The sequence below is a fragment of the Podarcis vaucheri genome, assembly GCF_965113315.1.
Source record: "Podarcis vaucheri genome assembly, chromosome: 2".
In the NCBI taxonomy this organism is placed as follows: Eukaryota; Metazoa; Chordata; class Lepidosauria; order Squamata; family Lacertidae; genus Podarcis; species Podarcis vaucheri.
The window spans coordinates 87,624,438-87,639,808 of NC_138760.1; the positions used below are offsets into that span (position 1 = coordinate 87,624,438).

Below are 15,371 nucleotides of genomic sequence, written 5' to 3' on the forward strand. Positions count from 1 at the left end.
GTATTCTTAGTTTTGGATTTTATGATTTATGCGGAAATTGTTTTCCATTTGGTTGTGTACTTTTTGATGTGTTTTATTTATTGTTTATGACTTTTGTTATGTTGGTAATTATGTAAATTTTGTCATGTTGTAAGCCAGCTTGAGCATTGTTTTAACTATGGAAAGGCGGCATACAAATAAAATGATGAATGAATGAGTGAATGTTCAGCAGCGACACAAATATGTAAGTTGACAATGGTCCAGCTGTCACATTGCCGTAAACCATACTTAACCAGTTACCACGAACTTGCCAATCTGAGCCCCATTGCTTCTCCCTGTTGGTGTATGGAGGGGGGTGGGAAATCAAAATTCTTGACTTTGCATTATTAGGGCTGAGTTTGTTTGTTTGTTTGCTCAGATAAACCAAAACCAGTAAGCCAAGAACAAATCTTGGCCAGAGATCATGCTTTCTTTGGGGCAAAATGAACAATGGTTCCTTTGTTCACATTCATAGCAAACCATTAACTAGGCGAGGAATGGTGGGATATAAATTCATCAGAATCATAGAGTTGAAAGGGAACCCAAGGGCCATCTAATCGAACCGGCTGCAATGCAGGAATCAATGCTAAGGGCATTTGCCCCCGCTCCTTCCCCTCAGGAAAATCTGCAGTTTAGTGCTAAATCAGAACAAAGAGCAATCTGGTTTTCTGCTCAATGCTTTTTGTTCTGATTTAGGGTTTCAAGGGGAAATTGAAGGAGCAAAGTCAAAACTGCTTAGAATCATGATCAGAAAGCATAGGACATGCAGAAAACCACTTGGTAGGCATGGGATAAGTGTGGATGAACCCCAAAACATCCCTGGCAGGTGGCCATAAACAATAACAAATAATTAACACTGGTTTACTATAATGCATGAGTAGGGCCAATGTGATGTGGGATGGGGAATTTCATCCTGTAAGAGCAACTGCACCCATTTCCCATCTACTAAAATCATCTTGCTGCAGATTTTATTTTAATTTTAATTTTGGGGGGGCAAAATACATGATGTTTTGTTGGTAACTTATCTAAAAGTATACATATGGCAAAGTAGGAATAAATTTAGACCTTATATGAGAACATAAGATCTACCTAAAACTAAATGTAATTACAGGCTAATTTTGGATAAATAAATGTGGTGTGTTTTATGAGGCCTATTATTTCCTCACCAGGACATTAAATTTTCATTACAACTGTGGAATTTGCTCAAATACAATGAAGAGGAATAATGCCCTAGCTGCACATAACAGAAATTTTCCTTAGAGATATGCCACACCTTCCACCTGCAATTACAAAACACTATGTAATTTAAAAACAGGTTTCTATAATACAGCTTTAACATTCTTTCTGCCTTTTAAAAGGTACAATAATTTTCATTATCAGTGTAAATCTGTCACTAAGATATAAAAATGCTTTCATTTCTAGACGATATATCTATGTAATACATTTATATATAACCGTCTATGTGTCTTGCTGTTCCTCAAATTACTTATAATGACTATCAAGTTATTCACTCAGATTCATTTGAGTTGAGTGTTGTTTCTGGCATTGCACATCTGTTAAAGCAAGTTCTAGCACACAACATAATAAGATGTGTTTGTTTGTAAGGTGCCATTGGACATTTTATTCTTTACATTGTTGGAATACATGGAACCAGTGCTTTTTTCCCTAAAAAAAAATGTTTAGGGGTACTCTCATTTTCCTACTCATATTGAAATACTGCCCCTCAATGAGGCCAAACTTAGATTCACAAAATGTTTAGGAGTATGTGTACCCCTGCATACCCCCAGGGGGGAAAAGCACTGCATGGAACTAAAACTGAATTGTGGTATTTAAACTTAAGCAGCAAGAGTATATTTTCCTGTTTTAAAAAGGCACACTGTGGTAAGTGGCATCTGGGTACACTTCTATGGGAGAAAGTCCCATTGATATCAGAAGCTCTCTCTTTCTAGCAAGTATGTTTGTGAAAGCCATTGTGGTGTAATGATTAGAGTGTTGGACTAGGACCTGGGAGACCAAAGTTCAAATCCCCACTCAGCCATGAAGTTTGTTGGATGATCTTAGGGCAGTCTCTTAGCCTAACCTACCTCACAGGCCTGTTGTGATGATAAACTTGGTGAGGGGGAAACCGTGTACATGAGCTCCTTGGAGTGGTTTATAAAACGTAATTAATAAATAAAATTCAAGTGTTCGTGACAACATTTTAAAAGGCTGCTATAAGGAACATTTAATGTTGTGACGTAGCAATTCCCTGTCTGCTGCCAGAAACCTACCACACTACATTTTTTATAACGCAAAGAAAATAGACAGTAACTATTTATTCTTCATTTAAGATATTCTGAATAACATTCCAGAGCTTAAGTTTAATTTGAAGGATCCACTGAAGTACTCCATGAGTATAGCAGTAAAATAACAACAAAGCCTGATATCTGCATGCTTTCTTACACTGAAGTAGTTGAGGACCTGAAGGCACTTCAAATTTGATCGCAAAACTTACTGATCCAATTTCTAATAAACACAATTTCCCACAAACGTTTGAAAATATAATAGCCTTAAAGTCCGCAAAGCTCACTTTATTTCAACACAACGCAAATGAAGCCATCATTGTTTTGCAAAGCTCCACAGAGGAAGAAGGACAACATGGTGGTGGTTAAATGGATCCTCATGCTTTCGTATGTTACAGCGGACACTTTCTGAAATGACTTACTGGATTGTACATCTGATTGAACAACTGTTCAGCTTGCTACATTGCAAAGTTGGGAAGGAATGAAGCACAGACAGGAAAAGAAGGAAAGATCCAGGAAAACAGTATTAGCTCAGCAAATCCAGCACATTTGCACAGAAGAACTTGGAATTTTATTTTTTTTAAGTAGAAATTTAAGTTTCTAAACATTCTTTAGTGCAAGTGAGAGGCACTGGGGGAAAATAAATGTTGACTTTGGCTCCTAAAAAAGAATAGCTGGAGTAAGAAATCTAAGGTTTGTGTTACTTTCCCTTTCTCAAGTGAAATAACCCATGAAATACAGAAAGCTGTCCACTTTTGATGATACATTAAGTGCTGGTCTCTAGCAATGAATCACTAGAAGTGCTTTTGGCCAAGGCTGCAATTTATCACCAAAGCTTCAAAGATGGTAATAATAAAAGATTAATTAAACTTTATCATTAAATTTATGGCCTTCCTTTCATATTAACACAAAACTGCATTTCAGTTTTATTTGAATTCTGAACAGTACAGTTTGGCAAACAGTAGTGGTGAGGAAATCTAAGCGGCAGCGAACAAAAGGAAGACATTCTGAAGTGGAATAGTCTATAAGGAAGCAAAACAAATGATGCTGTAAGCTATAAACCACTTACTCTAGAGCAGTCTCGCTGAAGTCCTACCACCCTGTGGGACTTCAGCTTTATGACGACCCCATGACAACTCAATCACTGGGGTGGGAATGGGGGGTAGGGTTTGAACAGGATGCCAGTGATTGAAAATCCACAACTGCCTCCATCAAGGGTATTCACTGAGACCACTTCAGGACAAATGGTTTAAGGATTACTTACAGCCGTTAAACAAAGAAAATTCCTATGACTTCTTCATTCATGAAGGCAAAATGTCTATAAAACGAACATCCACTGGGGCGTTTTTCTGTTAATGCTCTAATGCCTTTCACACTGCAAGCTTTCTTTTATTAAGCTCCGATCCAAAGAGCCTCCTGAAAATTCACGGATGCAGTGAAGCTGTCCAGATTTCTCCCTCCACTGTGGATTCTTTTGCCACATTGAAAGAAAGTGCAGCAAAGAGTCCCTCCTTGAATTTCAGAGGAGGCCTCAGAATCCCATGTGTGAACTGAATCTCTCCCATGGCATTTTTGGTTCTCCCTCTTCATAATCCTGCCTAGTGTGGCCACTTACATAGCCCAAAAACAGAGCAAATGCATCATAAAGAGGGCACAGATTTGCACAAAATGCCGCATGCCAGTTTATGTGCACGGATGCAAATTTAGAAACATTTGCTATAATTTAAATAGGTATACATTGCAAGACAGCAGGGACAACTATGGCGAGACGACCTCTATGGTTCAGGAGATATCTGCTATTGGGCAACTTAAGGGGCTCTGCCCTCCCTTCTTATAATTCTTGATCTTTTAACCAGATAGGCCCATCGAATAGACAATACCTTGAAATAGAGAGCCGACAGCCCTTCATATAGAGGACTGTCATCTGTAAAGTTGGATATCCTAGTGTTCATTTTTAACTGTCCAAATGACTTTTTTATCTCCACTCAAGGGAAATGGATAGGTATGCAATATATATATTATTTCAACACTATAGCAGTGTTGCCATACGTCCGGAATTTCCCAGACATATCTGGAAAACTGCTCAACAACTTTTCTGTCCTGATTTTTGCTGTTTGAAATATGATAACCCTACAGTATAATATACTGTAATAAAATATGCAAGTTTCCATTTTTTGTTGTAGTTCTTTTGTATAGATTCTGTGTTCCCCTCCCCAAGGCAATGCGGTTGGTGTATAATTATGCCAGCTTGAAAAGCAGCAAGGTGTTTTGAAAGCTGAAAGAATTCTGATGCTGGTGAATCAGTTTCCCTGTTTTATCCATTTCCTAGCTCAAAAATATATGAAAAGAAGAACTAGCAGAAAATGAGAGAAAATAGCAGGGAAAAAACCCTAACCTCTACAAATTAACTTTAGGCATACCACATGCTTTCTTGATTATACCTTGCTGTTATTGTAGCCAGCGGGAACTAAACACCAGCAGTTGTTTGAAAGATGATCATACTAATTATTAAGGTGAGGCACAAAGAATTGTAATTGAAGCTAAACAGTAAAACAAGGTTCCAGTCCTCATGCCACTTATATAAAAGTAGGATAATTAATGTGACAACTCCAAGCTTAAATTCTGTGTAGCTCCAAAACCTCACATCATTCAGTTCAGGGTTGGTTCCAGAAGGTGGCCAGGTTGGGTATCTGTTAAGGCCCCAAGACCAGAGAGGGCCCATGGTTGAAATAATGCTGCTATTTTTACTTCACACAGAATATCCAGGATCAGATGCAGCCTAAGGAAATTTTCACTTGCGTGTCCCAACTTTTCCAGGTTAATGGAGGCCACTGACAATACCATGCCTAAGAGGCCCCAAAATGCTGGAGCCAGCACTGATGCAAAAAGGTCAAGATCTGTTATATAGAGATAGCTTACAGACCCATATGCCACCTGATTACTGTTTTCAGGCCAGTTTTCTCTGCATAAACAGAACAAGAAACAGGTCAGTTGTGAATGGGCTACTTTTTGTAAATACAGAAGTACTTTAAGTGGTTTGAAGTGATTTGATCATTTTAATCATTCTTTTAAAAACTAATCAAAAAGTAAGTGTGTGTGTGTGTGTGTTGGAATGATACGTTACATGCAACTTCCAAAAGCAAGTTTTTCTTTTTTAATGATAAATTTGAAAACATGCTTTTGAAGTTTCATCTGGAATTTATTTTCCAATTTTAACAAATATTTCAGTTCTACCATTCCTGCAGTTTCCTGACCCATCACTACTGTGGAATGCAAGTTTCAAAAAACATCTCTCTACCTATAGGAACAAAGGCATATCAATACTTCATCACTTTCATCACCAACCAAATGCACGAACTTAGGTTTTCCTAAAAGTTCAAATGGCTGAACACTAAGCATGCAGATCTGTTGTATGACCATCTTCTCACACAATGTTTGGAATTTCAGCTAAAATTAAGCAACACTGCCAAATAAAACATACATTAAAAAGAACTGTTTGAGGTCAATTATCAATAACAATTCATGTTTCTGTTTAGCACCTCAAATTTTAAACTTTCATTGTAGAAGTACCTGTTCTTTTCACAAACCAGTGAATATTGCTAAACATGGCTGATGAATAATACAGATTTTTTTAAAGCAACACTTGGTATAAAAACTTGAGATCTGTTACATCTGTGAAAATCTGGCTCTTTAATGTGCTAAGCATTGCATAGCCCACTATTACAGCCAGTACTGCCAGGACAGCAACCTTGAAGACACTGTCCGGAGACACTGTCCTTTTGAGGCTTTTGAGGCGTCTTCCGTTGAAACTTTTGAAAGACTATTGAAAGGCTGTCCTTAGACATCTGTTTTGAACACACGGCTTGACGGTCCTCGCTACCACTCTGTTATATTGTACATATGAACTTTGATTGGCTTATTCCTATAATTTGAATGATATCATTATTCTATTATATATTCTCTACTAACTATTAGCCCACGTGTTGTGTTTGTATTGTTGTGATGACAGCAACCTTGGGGAGCAGGTGTTGAGGGACAAAGCTGTGCAAGCCACACAGTTGCGCATGCATCCCCTGAGTCAACCTGCAGCGTTGAAGTAAGGTTCAACTGAGAACCTGGTCACCTTCTGCATCTGGAATGGAAGGGATGCCATCTTGTCCTTTTGCTTCAGGCAGCAAACGGTGTTGAGTCAGACCCGCCCAGCAATGAAGCGCAAATATATCCTTAGCTTCTGGAGTGAAAGGGGTGGTTGCAGCACATAATTTAACTGCAGCATGCACGCACATGCACGCACACTCCTTGAATTGTATGGATGCTAAACCTACATTGGTGCACTGGATATTATGCGCAATGCACTGATTTTGGTAAGTTGTTTCATCTCAGATTTCAGTCCAGTTAGGACTGTTTGGGGTTGCATCTTGATGTTGTTTATATATGATTATTATTACCTTTTGGTGTGTTTTTTGACATTTAGCATGCTGCAACCTACCGTATCTTGAACTGTCAAGCACTTATCAGGCAATTCAACCCAGATATGAGGACTGGGCTGTCTCTCCCTTTGCCTGTGAGTTTACAAAAGATTGTACAAGTATAATCTTCTGTCCATGTGGTGTACATGGGACCTTGCACTTTTGCCTTGTATGAAATTTAATGTTCATATAGTTCATATAGTTAATCACTTTGCAAGCACCTGTCCACAATGATGTATGGGCCACACAAGAGCCAAATTTAAAGATTTTTTTTTTCCAAGTTGCACCTTCAATGAGAGTTAAATGTGCTTAACTTTGGCCTGACTATGCCCTTGTTTAAATGATCTATTGGCAACATGAGCCCGTTTACAAGGTGTGGAAGGCAAACATGATGCTGAAACCAAGAAGTATGCCATGAGTTTGTGTTTCAACGATGAACATACACAATACTAACTCACATAGGAAAGAGAAACAATGTATGGTAGAAATGTGCTAACATGATTTCCAAATCATTTTGACAAAATCATTTAGACTAAATGTGATTAAATATGCTGTACATTAAAAAAAAAGTTCCCATATATATTTACATGGCTTTTCTGCTGAAGACAAATTTTTAAAATGGCAATAATAATACAGTATTATTATTTTAAAACTGCCAACAGGTTTCAAGCTTAATAAACAAACACATTTCTGTTCATTAACAGTAGTTTCGACTTGAAACTAACAGATGACATATTTCACTGCAGAAACGCAGGCATGCATTGGAAATAAGATCTGTTGTTAGTATTTACCTTTTTCAGTTGTGCTTCTAGCTTACTACACTCCTCCTTCTTTTGCTCTATGGCTATTTCTAAAGACTTTAACTTGGAGTCTCTTTTCAGTCCAGCCGAAGCCAATGATGATGCATGTTCTTTGAGGTCAATTAAGCTAGACTAAATACATGTAATATATATAAAAGAGACAATTGAAAGAGAAGGTTACCAGAAAACATAGAACCAATTTTTAATCCCTACTAAGCCTTTTACAGCGGGCTTGGAGACTGTGAGGTGCCGTCCTCTAAAGCACAGCTGCAATGATGTTCCAGAGCACATAGGTAATGAGCCATGGGTAGAAAGCCCGACACTATGTTTAGTCCCTGCTGCAAAGAGCTTAGAGGAAATCAACAGCATAGGAGCATAGCGCCTCTGTGGGCACATGTATACACTGCCCACTTACCCTCCTTCTGGCCTAACTGAAAGTAAACTGATGATGACGGACAGTAGTGGATATTTATTAAGTTCAATGGACCTCTTTTGATTCTTTACTGGGGCTCTTCTCTCTCTAAGCAATTGCAGTGGACCCACTTTAAACCTAAACAACAACAAAATATGGGCTTCTTATATTTATGTGGAGTTGCAGACCTGCCGGTTTACAGGGGAGAGGGAGGGGGCTTCCAATTTATGCAGATGTCTCAGCCTCTGCACCAACACAACGGGGAAATATTAAGACATCACTAATTATTAACCATTAAGCAGAACAAACATTTGCAAACGCAGTTGTGGAAAAACCCTGGGTTCTGACATATATATAGCAGCAAATATTTCCACTGCAGCCTCAAAAGAACAATCTCATAAACATGCCCAAGTACTAGCCTCCAGGAGCAGGACATAATTCTAGTGCTATCACATTAAGTCTGAGAGGCATGTTCATAGTTTTGAATAGGTCCAACCAACATAGTGACACAACTTTAGCCTTGTTTGTCTCTGGTTCTTTCCAACAGGGTGCAATTATACAATAATTTTCTTAATGTGTCTCATCTCCCCTTTACTGCTATTATCAGTTCTCAAAGGGACAGGATGGCAGAGCTCAGCATGGGTGTAACCAAGGGGAAGAGGACACAATATTTACTGAAAAGCGTGGAAAGTACTCAATTAATTAAGGTGCCCCCCCAGCAGATGCCTGGCCCCTAACAAAAATCCTGGCTACGCCTATGGGGCTCAACGAAAAAATTATAGTGTGACATTGTTCTCATTACAGCCATCATTTACATGCCACAGTATGTTATTCAAAGAACTTTGCATATGTTATCTGTGTAATCCTTACAACAGTCAGTCTTATGAAGGCCACCTGCAGCTGAGAGTGGAAGGGGTGAAGTGGAAAGAAAAATGCCTTGGCTAAGGCCACCTAGTGAGTCCAAAGCTGAAGTGAGTTTTGAATCGGGGACTTCCTGGGTTACAGCTGCAGTTAGCACAATCATGCAAAGCAAAGTTAAAAAGATAAGGACAGAAATGAAGTAACCTTTAATTCCTGGAAGCCTCTGCTGGGTCCAAATTGTTTCTCTTCCTGGAATGGCATGTTTGAAGCCCAGCCACTATTAAATTATATGTAAAAGTTGGAAGCCCAGAAATATGGTTGCTTTGGAGATATTACATCCCAAATTATTTAAATATATTTGCTTTCACCTGAAACATCTCACTCTGTGACTGTAAAACTATACACAATTTGAATCACAGCAATACAAATATTCAATTAATTGCAAACACTGACCTCTTTTTCTGTTAACTCTGCTTGCAAAGCATTAACTTTTTCCTTCAGGTCTTTGTTTTCTTTTTTAAAGGATTCAATTTCTTCAATCCTTTCACGGTCATCTCTTTCCCTCTGCTCCTTTAATCGCTCTATAATTCTCTCCTAAATAGTGAAAACATGGTTACACTTTATAACTTGAACCAGCAGCTTGGAAAATATGTGACACACACACACACCATCCTTCATCTGAGGATCATAGGGTGGTTTACAATATAAAAACGCAAAAATACGTAACATTAGCCAAAGGCCTGGCAAAAGATGAATGTTTTCACCTGGCATCTAAAGATATGTAATGAAGGCACCAGGTGAGCCTCTCTGGGGAGTAAAAGGTAAAGGTAAAGGTACCCTGCCCGTACGGGCCAGTCTTGCCAGGCTCTAGGGTTGTGCGCTCATCTCACTCTATAGGCCGGGAGCCAGCGCTGTCCGCAGACACTTCCGGGTCACGTGGCCAGCGTGACAAGCTGCATCTGGCGAACCAGCGCAGCACATGGAACGCCGTTTACCTTCCCACTGGTAAGCGGTCCCTATTTATGTGCTTGCACCCGGGGGTGCTTTCGAACTGCTAGCATTCTACAAATGGGGGCTTGTAAGAGGCTCAAATAAGAAATTCCTTTTAAACAGTCATTCTGGATTTGCTGTCATTAGAAGAACATCAAGAATGAGGTCACAATCCAAGAAACTGCACACACAGCTCAATGCACGTACGTCTGGCTTCAGAAATATGACCTATCGAGTTCAACACAGCCTATCAGCCAGCATGTTGTGGTTTGAGAACACCCCTCTGCTTCTGAATTCCTAGACCAGTAGGGAATCTGCTGAGCCACTAGTTTGTTTCCATGCAGGGCAGGCAAATTGTAGCATTTGGCTTGATGGATCACAAACTGTGCATCCTACCTTGTCAAATGACCTTCTGACTCCTTACCCCACCCACATTATCGTCTCCCTGTATCCCATTGTAAACCAGTTTTGAAAAGGGAGTGTTGATCTATAAATGGTTTTCCTAGAAGGATGTAAGCTTACGTTTCCAGTGCAACTACCCTCTTCTCTCTTCCTACTGGACAAACAACTGTTTTCAATATACAGTGGTACCTCGGGTTAAGTACTTAATTCGTTCCGGAGGTCTGTTCTTAACCTGAAACTGTTCTTAACCTGAGGCACCGCTTTAGCTAATGGGGCTTCCCGCTGCTGTTGTGCCACCGGATAACGATTTCTGTTCTCATCCTGAAGCAAAGTTCTTAACCCGAGGTACTATTTCTGGGTTAGCGGAGTCTGCAACCTGAAGCGTATGTAACCTGAAGCATATGTAACCCGAGGTACCACTGTACTGCTATCTCAGCCTGAGCTAGTATCACATTATGATACTGTCTGACAGGAGATGTAAAGGTAAAGGTAAAGGTACCCCTGCCCGAACGGGCCAGTCTTGACAGACTGTGGGGTTTGTGCGCCCATCTCACATTTATTGGCCGGGGGCCAGCGCTGTCCGGGGACACTTCCGGGTCACGTGGCCAGCGTGACATCGCTGCTCTGGCGAGCCAGAGCCGCACACGGAACGCCGTTTACCTTCCCGCTGGTAAGCGGTACCTATTTATCTACTTGCACCCGGGGGTGCTTTCGAACTGCTAGGTTGGCAGGCGCTGGGACCGAGCAGCGGGAGCGCACCCCGCCGCGGGGATTCGAACCGCCGACCTTTCGATCGGCAAGCCCTAGGCGTTGAGGCTTTAGCCCACAGCGCCACCCGCGTCCCTAGTGACAGGAGATGTACTCAGGTGTAAATGTAAGCTTCATTTCAGAAGGTAGCAGTTAGTTAAAGGAAGTGCAAATATTTGTGTTTCTCCAATAAGCTTAGTTCTTTTCTACTGTAATACAATATAGTACATGACATGAAAGTGCTTTCTGTTATGTATGGGAAAAGCTGGGCATTGTGCTACATGTACAAATATATAACTAATGTTTAATATTATTGTGAGATTTTTAACATTCAAGAGAAGACATTTATTTAACCAAGTAATAAGGCCTCAGTCAAGGGAATTTTCAAGCATACACATTTGGAGCTTTTTGACATAGAAAAATAATCAACTCTAAGACCAATGATCTTGAGATAGATCTTGAAATAAGAATGTTGATATAGAACAGGTATTATTAGCTACTGCATTTTAAAAGCTTTTTCCCCCCAGAAGAACTGGAAGTCCTTAGGTTGATAGCAATGCTGAACTGCACATAATCCTGGTTCACCTTCTAAAGTAAGGCAAATTACAGCACTGACAAATTTAGATATACTTTAGGCATCCGCTTGAAGTCAAACAGAGTTTGAGAGTATTCATTTAACATATGGTTATTACTGGATATTATCATAACACTAACCCGCATCTCACCCTGTGAGGATATTGAGATGGACCACATGGATAAGCCTGGGTTCCTATACACTTGATTCCTGTGTTGTCTGAAAGCTCAGAGTTTGCTAGTTTTGCAGGGAAATCATTCAAGGCTCCTAGGTAGCAACGATGCTCAGCGTCGGAATAACTGTTCCTGTTTTCTTTTCCCTGTCCCACTGTTCCTGTTTTTGCCTTTGAAAGATGCCTTGTTAAAACATTGAATAAGGGTTTCTAGATTTCTCATACATGTATTATCTCTTGAGTCAATGCCTACACTTGAACATACATTACAGGTACTGGGGGATATTAACTATGAACACAGGAGCCCATCCCATTTCACTGCCTGAGGCAAAACTGAGGGTGCTGCCTCCTCAACAGCCTCACCCTCTCACCAAAACCTCGCTTACCAAGATTGCACAGCAGCTTACGGCAAAATCTCACAAGAGTTCTGTGAGCTCTCATGAGATTTCTGCGAGATCTCATGAGATCTTGGCTGAAACTGCCTTCACTGTTTCTCTTCCCTCCTCTGGCAGGGGCAGCCAGGGAACCCACAGGAGCTCCACCTCATGGGATTCCACCACCCAAGGCAGCTGCCTCAGACTGCCTCATGGGCAGGCTGACCCTCACGATGGATATCCTTGCCCTGACATCTCCACAGATTGTGGAATGGGGAAGAGAATAATGCTATGCTTATTTGGAAAGTTAATTCAGACTGTTCCTTTAACAGCTCTCCTCCTGCTCCAGTTTCAATACCCTCAGTCCCAAACCACCCCTCATGGAAGTTGTTGGTCTTCACCTTCACCTTCTCTCTCACTGTAGCTTATAAGTCAGTGGTGGCCAAACTTGGCCCTCCAGCTGTTTTGGGACTACAACTCCCAACATCCCTAGCTAACAGGACCAGTGGTCAGGGATGATGGGAACTGTAGTCCCAAAACAGCTGGAGGGTCAAGTCTGGCCATAACTGTTCTAAGTGAACAGCCTCTCTCTCTCTCATTAGTGCTATACTTAAGATTGCAAAAAAACAACAACAAATATGGGCAGTAGAGTCCACAGCCATGGAAACGTCATGTAGGAGAGTGAGGCATGAGGAAATGTGGCACTTTAGTGTTTATATGGGCAGCACAAGTTTCCAGTTAGGCACGGAACTTCTGCTATTAGGTATGGGTGAGTACCTGCATGCTAGGCCCCCCCCAAAACAATAAGGCTTTTTAAGTGTGCAATCCATTTCAGTGTTTGACTAGAACGCTCAAGCAGTCTAATCTCCCATCCCTCTCAAAGCCTCTCTACTCCCTCTATAAGCTTGCCTGAAATAAATGGTGTGTTTTGAGACTAATTTGGCCCAGGCCCTTGATTCCTCACTCCCCACACGCCCTTTCAATTGTCCCACTTTACAAGAAAGAAAAAATCCTTGCCGTAGGGCAGGGTTGGGGAACCTTCTTCAGACCAAGGGTCGCATTCCCTTGTGGTCAACCTTCCAGGGACCACACACCTTTGGTGGTTGAGACCAGAGGTAAAAGTGGGCAGAGCAACTAATGTGGGAGGACTTCCCTTTGTACAGCAGGCTATAGTTTCTTTACACTCAAACACCCCTCTACAGCCTCCATCTGGGCCAACAAGAAGCATTATCAGAATTCAGGGACACTTTCCTTCCAAATGAAAACATTCAAGGAGGATGCAAAGAAGAGGTAGCGTGTTTGTGGGTATCTCAGGAGGGTGTGTGATCTGGGAGACTCCTGAGGGTCAGAGAGAGGGGCCTAGAAGGCTGTACCTGGCCCCAAAGGGACTGGGGTTGCGGAGACAAGAAGCAAAATGCTTTTTGCTTCTTGGGGAAGGGGTATCAGGGAGGGTAGGGAAGCTAGCCAGGTAACAAGTCAGGTGTTGCAGCACCTTTTCAAGTTTGGCCCAGCCGTACACAAAATGAAGTTGATCAAACTGAACAGAAGGGGAGGGTACATTTTTGAGAGGGTTGCATATTTTAAATATTTGCCACATCTCTGATTTTAATGTTATTGTGGATAAACTGATTCTATTTGTTGTCTCTCCAAAGTTTGGCATGGAAAGTAGATTCCCCAAAATTCAGTGAAATTGTCTGGCCATCCTCTATTTTAATAGGAAGCTGTCGTATAAAGTTATGGCTTACGGACATTTCTTTAAAATGTTTAAAAATATTTTCCTTCCCAAATAGTACAAGCATGATCCCAAAAGCATTTGTGCTGTTAATCATGATTTAATTTTTATATTTTATTAAATGTTAAACAACATAATTCTAAAGCACAAAACGAAGATTAATTGAACTGTAATCTGCTTGAGCTAGATGTTGAAAACACATGTTAAAATACCCTAATACACCATGTTGTCTTTGATTAACCACTAACATGATGAAATCCCAACAATGTATCCTTTCTAGTATTATTTGCATTGGCAAGCATTCCTGGTGTATATATCTATCCCCCTTACAGGCCTAATCTACATGCATTTTATCACAAAAGCAAGCAAGAACTAAATTGCAGCGGCTGAAAGCTCTGTATCGGGCACATTCAACTGCTTATTTCCAGCAATACCACAGTTATCTCAAATTGTTAGCACACAAAAGTAACTGCAGCTTAATTTGAGCAAGGACGCAACAGGAGCTAATCCTCTTCACACTTACAAATGTTCCAGCAGTAGCTTCCATGATGTCTGATTGTTCAGAAATCCCCCTACCCACCAAAACCGGCACTGGGACTCCCTAACCATGCAGTGCAAATACTGCCCCCAAGAGCAGAATTATTGTGCGCAATTATTCGTGCAATCGAACTAGCAGCTACAACATTCAGAACCTGCTCCTAAAAGGACGTGTTCAACAAAACCATACCTTCTCTGATAGAGCTTCTTCCAATGTTGCTAGAGCTGTGTCTGTGTTACTGGAATCAGTCTGCAACGACTTCACTCTGTCTTTCAAATTGGTTAGCTGTTTGTCTTTATCCCTAAGTTGCTCCTGAAGATTTTCAATCTTTAAAACAAAGAATGCAAGATTACTCAGTACTGATTATGAAAAGGAGGCTTTAGAATGGCAAGCTCTGTTGGCAAAAGTAGGCAATTCATGAACACTTGTTGTGTGGGGGGGGAGGTTTAAAATACAGCAAACACATTACTGAAATATTCATAGTCTGAAATCATTCAGTTCTGATTTTAACCTCTGTGAATCTCCAACAGCCAACAAAACAGAAAGATCTCAGTGGAAGGCAACCTCACTCAGTTCAATCCTTAATGCGAGTTTCCAACGTATGCTTAAAACTGATTTGTTTTAGATTTGTTTAAGCATTAGCATCAGCGCTTTTTTTTCCCAGGAGGTACTCAAGGCTACACAGTCCTAGCACCTCTTTTTTGCTGTTGTTAAAAAGTGTGGCGCTTACTGTAACAACTTTATGGTGATTACCGGCACCTATTTTTCTAGAAAAAAAAGGACTGGTTAGCATGCTCCTAATAACATACATTTGCTTTAGGATGCAGAGGTTCCTATATCCTCTTTTTCCTACCAAAACTTCCCTAAAAGGGGAGTAAGATGGTTCATGACAGAACTTCTGTTAGGCACTAGATGCTGCTACAAGGGTGTTTGGCAGCATACAGGAGCACCCAGGAATCAAGGGTACAATGAGAACTAGCTTTTCCATGGTTCCAGGGGA

At 40.7% G+C, this 15,371-nt stretch overlaps 1 protein-coding gene across 11 annotated transcripts in view; it reads right to left on the bottom strand.

Moving 5' to 3' along the window:
• Positions 1 to 15,371, bottom strand: part of ERC2 (ELKS/RAB6-interacting/CAST family member 2) — a 529,811-nt gene that overhangs the window by 289,946 nt on the left and 224,494 nt on the right. For 6 of the 11 annotated variants that reach the window (XR_014216007.1, XR_014216010.1, XR_014216011.1 and 3 more), the window contains 4 exons: positions 14,561 to 14,698; positions 9,296 to 9,436; positions 7,561 to 7,701; positions 2,723 to 2,758 (listed from right to left, as the gene is read on the bottom strand). Coding sequence is in view for 3 of the 11 variants with exons in the window: in XM_082209375.1 (XP_082065501.1) it covers positions 2,723 to 2,758; positions 7,561 to 7,701; positions 9,296 to 9,436; positions 14,561 to 14,698 (456 nt within the window). In the remaining 8 variants the exon portion in view is untranslated. The remainder of the gene's footprint in view (positions 1 to 2,722; positions 2,759 to 7,560; positions 7,702 to 9,295; positions 9,437 to 14,560; positions 14,699 to 15,371) is intronic. The other 5 variants (XR_014216005.1, XR_014216006.1, XR_014216008.1 and 2 more) reach the window with 1 other exon arrangement.